Here is a 9,357-nt window from a genome sequence, read left to right on the forward strand (position 1 = left end):
ACTCTGACAGCCTGGCAGCCCATCCCAACACCACTGTGCTGATCAGCAYATCAGAGTGCAGGGACAGTGACACTGCTGGGGTGGCTGTGTCACTCACCCAGTGAGCCTGTCAGTCCTGCTGGGACATCCAGATGTGGCCCAAGTGTCTGTGGGAACCTGGGCACACCTGGGGATGTGCTGGAGGGCACTTCCTTCCCTTCATGACCCACCACAGCCTCATTTGAATTTTCCACAGCTCTGAAGCCCAGGAGCACAGTGGCAACAGTCTCTGTAAGATCAAAAGGCAGGAAAGAGGGAGATGAAAAGGGTGGATGGGTTTCCATGATCATTTATTTCCTTCTTCCCTCCAAAACTGGGGCACAGAAAAAAAGCCTGCTGGGTAGAAAGGAAGGGAGAGAGGTAAAATCATGCCTGAGAGGGAACTTGGATGCAGCTGAAGCTCTGTATTTGTCACCAATATGGAAAAGGCTGCAGTATCACAAAGGGTTTTATTGATGGAAAGGATCACTGTCACACAATGAGGCTGTAGACCCTCCACAGGACACTCTGGAGGAGGAAATTCTGGAGCCCTGCATCCCCCTCCTCCACCAAGGAAGGTGAGAGCGTGGTGGGGAAYTGCCCTTCCCTGTGCCAGGCTCTGCCATCAGAGTCCAGGAGCAGTGCAAGACCTGGAAAGAGAGCAGACAACAGGAGCAATGTTATTGCAAAGCTGAGGGGATGAAATTGCCCCAAGCCCCAGTGATCCTGTGCCCCTTGCCACAGTAACAACAGGGCATGTCCTCCACCTCCCTGTCCCCACCTGTCCCTGTCCCCAGATCTGCAAAGAAACTCCAGACTTGGACCCCAACCACACCATGGCCTCTGAAAAGGACAAACCTCAGAGAGCCCAGGACTTCCAGCTCCCAAAGTTTCTCCTGAAAGAATGGGGAATCTCTCTCACAAAAGAGGAATGTGGGTAGGTTTCTATAACAGTCCTAGTTAAACTTTTAAGTTATAAAAGCCAAAAATGACATGCTCAAATCATAAAGCCATAAATCCTCACTCAGTGCCAACTCAGAGAACAGCTCAACAATGCTTGGCCAAGAGGCAGCTGGGAGCTCAGGGGACTCATGGATTCATTCTTACTCTAATTCAACCCCAAAAGTGCTGCAGTCCTGTGGCTGCCCCTTTGTGACCCCACAGATCCGTACCTGGCAGCCTCTTCCAGAGCTCAGCCAACAAAATTGATGACGACGAGATGAAGGATGGTGTTGGCAAAGAGGAAATCAGCAAACGCCCGCTCCGGTGAAATGCCCTGGAACTCGCCCTTGTTCTGGGGGTTGATCTGGATCCGGAGGCAAACTGCACAGCAGAGAAAGGGTGAGACASCAGTGAGCACAGGAGGAAGTCGGAGTGAGAAGCATAATCCAGTGTGGGTCACTGTTCCACCAGGGAAAAGTTACTCCATCGTTACTACAGATGAGCAGGACACTGGCAGGGAATTTGTCATGGAGTCAGTGCTCCCACAGCACCACACACACCCCACAGGGTGCCCCAGTGAGTGCTGAGGGGAACAGGCTCAGAGCAGGATCAGACYCACACAGGAGCGTGGATATTCCTATGTCCTGCACTGGGTGTGTCAGAAACACAGAATGATTTGGGTTGGAAGAGACCTTAGAAATCAATTCATTCCAACCCCAGGGACACCTTCCACTGTCCCAGGCTGCTCCAAGCCCCAAGCTCCAACCAGGTCTTGAACAATTCCAGGGATCCAGGGGCAGCCACAGCTTCTCTGGGCACCCTGTGCCAGGACCTTCCCACCCTCACAGGGAAGAATTTCTTCCCAATATCCCGTCCATCCCTGCTCTCTGGCAGTGGGAAGCCCTTCCCCCTCATCCTCTCCCTCTACCCCTTGTCCCCAGTCCCTCTCCAGCTCTCCTGGAGCCCCTTTAGGCCCTGGAAGGGGCTCTGAGCTCTCACCCCAGCCTTCTCCTGTCCAGGCTGCCCATCCCCAGCTCTCGCAGCCCSTCAGCCCCGGTGTCGGGCAGGGCTGCACAGAAACAGGACGGGTTTGGGGTATTCCAGGGAGCAGCACCGTGCATCTGTCACTGCTGTTCCCTCGGTTTCCCCGAGCCCCTTGGCTGCAAGGACAGGACCCGCAAACGCAGAGCGGCCGAGGCGCTCCGGCCCCACCGGGAGCAGAACGGGGAGCTCGGGGAAGGCCGGGGGGTGCTGAGGGGATCCCCGGCTGCCGGGACCCGCCATACCCGCGCTATCACGGTAACCCCACCCCGCGCCACGGCTGTGAGGGGCCGCCGGGCCCGGCACTGACCGCCCAGGATGAAGCTGCCGACGGCCGAGATGAAGCCGCTGAGGAAGGAGTTGAAGGGGAAKGTGCCGACGCCGAGGCAGTACCCGAACTGCAGCGCGCCGGTGAGCAGCACGTAGAGCAGGAAGGCGTCCAGCGCCTTGAGGCGCCCGGCGGTGCCGCCGCCGTACTCGGACAGGAACCGCCGAGCGACAGCGCGCACCGAGCCCGCCATGGCCGCTCCCCGCACTGCGCAGGCGCCGCGCCGCCCGACCGCACCGCGCATGCGCGCACCGACGTGGCGGGAAGCGATAGGGGACTGCTGGATGGGTTTGCGCATGCGCTGAGGTATGCCTGGAGTCCGTGGTGATTTTTAAGAGCCAATAGGAGCGCAGAGCGGGCTGTTGCTAGGCAGATTAGGGAGGCTTTTCTCCCAATGGCCAATGAGCGTCTTCCCTGGGCAGAGCCCTCAGGGGTCTGAGGCGGCCGAGGGACGGGCAGCGGCTCCGGCTGAAGGACGGAAAAACTGCCCGGAATCTACTGCTGAAAAGTAAAACCTGTTGTTTATATCAAAGTGACAAGGTGCTTGTGAGGCCTGTGATAGAAAACTTTCTATAACTTTTTATACATTATCRATATAAGAATGTAATAAYTTTTTTMATATTATTWAYATACAATGTAATWGCTTTCAATATATTATCAATAATAGCTTTTTTATATATTTTTRTAAGTTTTTATATAGGGTATTAGCWRCATAAAGTGTATCTGCTGCATGWAATCCAGCGGGRTTAGTATGTGGACACGTAAAATTGCCAAGRAGCAAAAATCAGAAAAAGTTCTGAAGAAAGTGGACAGGTAGATGCTGTAACGAGGAACAGTAGAGAGCATAATGAGAACTTTGCAGAGGCACAGGACAATCAGCAAAATAATGGAAAATGAAGACTTGGAGGACCAGAAAAAAACCATGAACATCACAACTGCACATGTCCTGAAGACAAAGGTGAAAAGTCCACCGTGATGAAGAGGATGGGATCTCATTAGAGGGAGACCCCCACGACCACCGAATTGAGGATGACACATGAGCACTTGTAAATCTGTGATATCGTGTATTTCCGTGMCCATGGATGGTGGTGGGAGTAGTGACAATGTTCATGTTACACCATGCTTGCTGTACAAATACCTGCCAATTCTAAGCAAAGGCAGGTGAGTTAGAAGGAGAAATCCCCCTCACCTCCAGCATTACACCAGCGCTGCAATAAACAAATAGCTGCTCCATAGACACCGGTCTATTCAGTTTTATTTCTAGGTCTTTTTCAGGCATCAAAAGGATCCCRAGTTTAAAATTTTTATATAACTTTAGTCAGGGGTTTTGTTCACCTTTGCCCAGATGGAAGGGGAACAAAATGAGTAAAGTTCATTTTCAAAGGACTGTTTCACCAGTCCAGGCCTGACGAGTTTAACATCTCAACAGACTGRGAGTAGCACAGAAGATACACAAAAGATAACAAACATSAACTCCAAACATCACTCCTGGCATGGTCAGAGACACCTGGTCTGGGRAAAGATCAATAAGARAATGAARAATGAGARCCTAATTAACATCAAAGKTGAARGGATCARTAACCARTARGGAACCAAATACYAAACACTGTGWAACTTKGGACCAATGRACATTGTACMAATGAGTTTCCCTGGGTTTTGACTGTATATGTGAAAAATCTAGTCAAAGCAATATGTGACAGAATAATGTTTTCTGCACGACCTGGGCAATGTGTGGATGAAATTATTTCTCTTGCACATCCGGGCCAGAACAACTCTGCTGGTTTTAGGTTTCTGGARGGGGGAACAACTYTTCAATAAACCAAAGCAGAACTTYYCTCTATACATTCATTCTGTTTAAAYCATTYCAGCYTTCCTGGCTCTCCAGAATGAGGGATGTCCTCAGTGTGGATAGTGGGCACAACGTGAGCTGGAAGGTTGTGTGTCCAACCAGGCCCAACTCACCCCTCTAAAACAAGAGATGAGAGCAGTGGTCACAGGAGCACAGCCCTTCCAGAATTCACAGTTCAGTATTCCTGAGAGTGATGGATGCTGGAGATCTGTGGTGTGACATCTCACTCTCGGTGAGACACAACACCAGCAGTAGGTGTAACTGCAAGGAGGGACAAATACCCATAAAGTTTGAATTGCTTCTCAAGTCTTATCTCCATAGAAGAAGTTTTTACAGTGTGAATAAAAAGTTTGGATTTCCAGGGCCTGATCCCCATTGATTAGCTTGCACCATATAATTTTTTTCACCATTTTTGTGTGCTGAGTGTATACACCTGTGAAAACTTAAGCTCGCTGATRATGTATGATGCAAGTTAAAATATAATTGTGTTATATTTTAATATAGTTAAATACATTGTAAGAGTTAAAATACATTGCATGTATTTGCTAGATGATGGTAAGGCAAAGGGGTGGAATAGAGTGAGAGTAGCACACCCCAACCTCAAATGAACYATGGCAGAGCTGAGTGTGATGAACCCTGGTACAATCCATGAGTTCACAACTGGCAGAATGATACATGAACCCGCTGGAAACACCTGGAGTTCCCACTCTTGCATCAGAACTTCCTCCTTACCAAACATCATATGCTGTTGTTTCATTACTAGCCCTGGAAACATCAGCAAACTAGAGGAAAATGTTTAAAATAAAGAGATGGGCTGTAGCTTGGAGTCCCTATTTTTCCTCCTGTACTAGATGGTTCCTGGTAATTTTGTCTGTTTGTTCTTAGTGTGTGGTGAAGGAATTAAATCCAACCTCTGAATTGCTTCCCTCAGGAAGAGAGAAAGCATTTACTGTCAAATGTGGAGTTTGGATTCTACAGAACTGAGATTTTCAATAATGATTCTCCTTTCCTCCTCTCCACAACTACAAATGAGCTGATAGAGATGAGTGAGTCCTGATTTAATGAGGATCTGGGGTACAYCTCACTGACTTAGAAATTAATTTGCCTTACAAGTTCTTCCAAGGGTGTGTTTCCTCCTCACTTTAGGTGTCTGCTTTAGGAATCCATGTTAGTCTCCTGATTTCTAATAGTGAAGAAAGAACAGCAGTAGTACCAAAGGTGGTTGAATACTCTAGTCACCATTCCTGGAAGAGCTCAAAACCTGAGTAGAAAAAACCTGGCACTTTCTAATCTGCTTTAGTAGGCATGGTGGTATTTGGTTGGACTTGACGATCTTGGGAGATTTTTCCAACCTTGATTGTGTGATTCCTGCTTTTGGCAAGGATTGGAATCTCATTTTCTCCATGGTTTGATTATATTCTTGCTGTTCTTCCACAAGTGTTTTCCCACAAAGTGTTTATTTCCAGATTTTGATACCTAATTGGTCCCTGAGGTTTGACACGGTGAGGGAACACAAGACTGTAGCACACTGTCACTATTATATAAAAGGGCTGAAGAGAGAGGAAATCTATTTGCCAAAAATCAGCTGTCAAACTAAGCTGAGAAGAAGCAGAATCAGACTCAGAATACTTTCTGTAGCATCCTGGATTGTTGTGGATATACTGGTAAATATCTGGAGCATTTCTTGGAGTTTGGGTGTAGTTTTTTGATGATAGGGAAAGTTTAAAGGAGCATTGACTCAGAAAACTGTACTTTTAGTCTTGAAACTCAAGTAAAAGCTTCTAGCTGTTACTGAAGGAGTTTCTTGGTTTAGAAGACCACTCTCARCTTCTGGATAATAACTGTCCATCTGTGGTATTGAAAGATATGTCCCATATTTTGTGTGCTTTGTGAGAGGGAAGTTGTTTTGTATTGATGTTTTTTGATTATTATGCCAATAAACCCCTGTGTTTTGCTGGATAAAGGGCATTAAGGGGAATGATTTAATGGGAACAGTGCACTAAGAAGAGTTGTAGCATCCTAGCTGATTTCTATCTTTTTGTTGGGCATTTGAAGAAGGCAATTTGAGTGTCCTGTTTGATGTGGGTTATGAGGTGCATCAGATGGGCTTGCTTTTCCTGGAAGTTCATTGTGCTGATGTTTGCTTCAGTCATTCAGAAATATCTGAAATGAGACTGAAAATKAATCTAAAACCAGATTAAAATATCCAAATGGCATAATAGATAAAACCTGGGAAACATGAGTGCAAAACAAGAAATGTCTCTTTTCAGACCAAGGATGGCTGGTGTCTGTGAGGAAGAGGAGGGAGAATGCAGCTGAAAAACCACAGATGGGATCTGTATCCTTGTAATRTATCCTTGAACCAATCTAATCTGCTTCAGTGTCAGTCTGCAGTGTGATTGCTTTCCTCTGGGATAAAGTCAAAATACTCACTCTGGGCATTTGGCTTTTTCCCATATTTGTTGGAGGGGAAATGTTGTCAGATCGTTTGGAGATACATTTGTCCCAGGGTCTGTAACAGCTTCTGCACCTCTCTCAAATATGCTGGGAGGGAACTGTAGGAATCATTTTGACTGGAGTGAGGACTCAGCCTWACAAATGGAACTTGGGATTCATTTTACATGACCAGGGTTTTTAATATGTTGTTACTGTGGCTGCTTCAGTCTTTCACGGGAGGTTTTTTGCTTGTATTGCCCTGTAATGCCAGCAAAGCCAAACTGACACATATTCAATTGTTTTCCAGCAGTTCCCAAAAAAAAGGTATTTTCTTTTTCTGCCARCAGTGATGCCTCAATGAACCACACAACTGTGGTGGAATTTGTCCTCTTGGGACTGGCCAACAGCCGCCATTTGGAGATCACCCTCTTTCTGTTTCTTGCCATTGCCTACTTCTTGATCCTGCTTGGSAACATTTCTGTCATCAGCATCACTCTTGTGAGCAATTCCCTTCAGACCCCGATGTACTACTTCCTCAGGAATTTTGCGCTTTTGGAAATCACTTTCACCTCCACGTTCATTCCCAGCACCCTGTACAGCCTCATGACAGAGAGGAGGACAATTTCCCTGCCTGGCTGTTTCCTTCAGATGCTGTTGTTCTATTGCCTGGGGACCTGCACGCTTTTCCACATGGCAGTGATGTCCTTGGATCGCTTTGTTGCCATTTGCCACCCTTTGCATTACCCAGTGATAATGAACAGCAGATTTTGCCTGCAGCTGATCCTGAGTTGCTGGGCACTGAGTTTTCTCTTGATGTTTCCTCCCACCATTATGACCGCCCAGCTGCCATTCTGTGGTCCCAATGTCATGAACCATTTTTACTGTGACACTTCCCTGTTGCTGCAGCTGTCCTGCACTGACACAGGGTTCATCGAAGAACTGATGTTTATCATACTAATTATCATCCTACCTGGTACTTTAATAGTAACTGCTGTGTCTTATGGCTGCATTATTGTCACCATCTTGCGCATTCCATCTTCTGCAGGTAGGAAGAAGACATTTTCCACTTGCTCAGCTCACCTCATAGTGGTGATGGTGTTTTACAGCACGTGTATTTACAGGTACATCCGCCCAGAGCAGAGAGGTGGGCAGGACTCGGACAAAATTCTTTCTTTCTTCTTCTCTGTGCTAACTCAGATGCTTAACCCATACATCTACTCGCTCAGGAACAGGCAAGTCAAGCAAGCTTTCAAGGAGAACATTCTGAAGTTTTGTGGTTTCCTGAGACAGCTGTGAATGCTGGAGTAGCTCATCCATGTAACTCAATTGTTTTCCAGATGTACCATGTGTATTGTGAATTAAAGATGCTGATTTCAAATGGTTTATGCTTTCTAGACATGATATGATTCCTTCTGTTAGCAACAAAAATAATCCTGTGCTGCTGTGTGTCAGCACAGGAAGGATTTTTTAGTTTTCTGTTACCTAACTTCAGCTTTGCCTCAGCATTTCCCCCTCTTGCTSGGATGTGTTAGCTTTAGTGAACAACCAAATTCCCAGTCACACCTTCCACCCCACAGTGGGACAGAGCAGAGGCAGAAAACCAGAAAAACAGAAATAAAACTATTGTAGATTGAGATAAAGACAGAGAGATGGTTGGCCAATTTCTACCAGGAGTGAAACATACTGGATTTGGGGAAAACTAATGTAATTTATTGCCAACTGAAATAGTTTAGATTCTGAGAAATAAAATGAAATACTAAACACCTCTACTTCCCCCACTTCTGTGCTCAGTTTTATTCATTCATTCCAGACTACTCCAGCACTGTCTCAGCAGGGCAGGGTGCGTGGGGAGGGTTATGGTCAATACAYYGGGTTTCCCCTCTGCTGTTTCTTCYTTCCTCTCACACTTTTCCTCTGCTCCACTGTGGGYTCTCCACASYCTATCRAGAACACACTGAGCCACCATTCTACAAAGCAAGTGCAGAAATGCCATTCTTATTAATATTTTCATTTTTAGAACTTCAGCTTCCACAAARCTGTGTTTATAATCACTACCACACGCACTGTAACCATCAGCAAAATTCCTTGTCCTCCCTCTAATTCAGTGTAGGATAATTCTTGATCCCAAGTGCAGTTGAAGGAACATTTTGTTTCAGTCTGATCTGTAAAGGCATTTCCAGCTTTGGGGGCTGGCTTTGGCCACGTGTAGTGAATCCAGKAATCTCCACCAGTAATTTTCACAGCCAGAAGGACTGGGAATGGTGCTTTCCACTTTTGCTTGAGTGGTTCTTCACTCCAAGTCTGGATATGTACCCAATCTCCTGGACAGTGAGAGTGTGGTTGAACATCAACCTGGTGATGCTAAAACAAAAAAAAACTATGCAAGGATGAGAGTGGGTTTTTTTCCCAAACTTCTTCAAATTGTGATTCCCTATTGTGTSTCTTTCCCTGGGTGTAATTACAGCCTGGTATGGTCTCCCACAGAGGATTTCCCATGGGATCACCTTCTCCTTGGAGCTTGGCTGAATTCTAATTCTCAGCAATGCTGGGGGAATAACCTGTGGCCATTTAAGTGATGTTTCCTGACAGATTTGGCCAGTGGTCATGTTGAAGCTCATGCCATTGGTCCTTTGGACACTGTCTGCTCCCACTGGCTGTGGTATTCATGTATCCAGGTGTGTCTGCACAGAGGCTATTGGTGTGTGCAAAAATATTTAAATTAAACAGGTGACACCAGGTCCCC

The 9,357-nt window shown here is 46.5% G+C and overlaps 2 protein-coding genes across 2 annotated transcripts; one reads left to right on the forward strand and one right to left on the reverse strand.

Moving 5' to 3' along the window:
• Positions 1 to 312: 312 nt before the first annotated feature.
• On the reverse strand, positions 313 to 2,561 carry DAD1 (defender against cell death 1). The gene is made up of 3 exons (XM_057387560.1): positions 2,312 to 2,561; positions 1,191 to 1,341; positions 313 to 668 (listed from the first exon to the last, which is right to left on the reverse strand). Exons 1-2 carry the CDS (start codon positions 2,520 to 2,522, stop codon positions 1,211 to 1,213), a joined length of 342 nt encoding a protein of 113 aa, XP_057243543.1. The 5' UTR covers positions 2,523 to 2,561; the 3' UTR covers positions 313 to 668; positions 1,191 to 1,210.
• A 3,894-nt stretch (positions 2,562 to 6,455) lies between these two features.
• LOC130586685 (olfactory receptor 49-like) lies at positions 6,456 to 8,362 on the forward strand. Its single transcript, XM_057387566.1, has 2 exons — positions 6,456 to 6,524; positions 6,962 to 8,362. The coding sequence occupies exons 1-2, from the start codon at positions 6,508 to 6,510 to the stop codon at positions 7,908 to 7,910; spliced, it is 966 nt and encodes a 321-aa protein (XP_057243549.1). The 5' UTR covers positions 6,456 to 6,507; the 3' UTR covers positions 7,911 to 8,362.
• Positions 8,363 to 9,357: the final 995 nt, after the last annotated feature.

Source organism: Malurus melanocephalus, unplaced genomic scaffold (genome assembly GCF_030028575.1).
Source record: "Malurus melanocephalus ecotype Western Australia unplaced genomic scaffold, MMel_1.1 scaffold_1253, whole genome shotgun sequence".
Lineage (NCBI taxonomy): Eukaryota > Metazoa > Chordata > Aves > Passeriformes > Maluridae > Malurus > Malurus melanocephalus.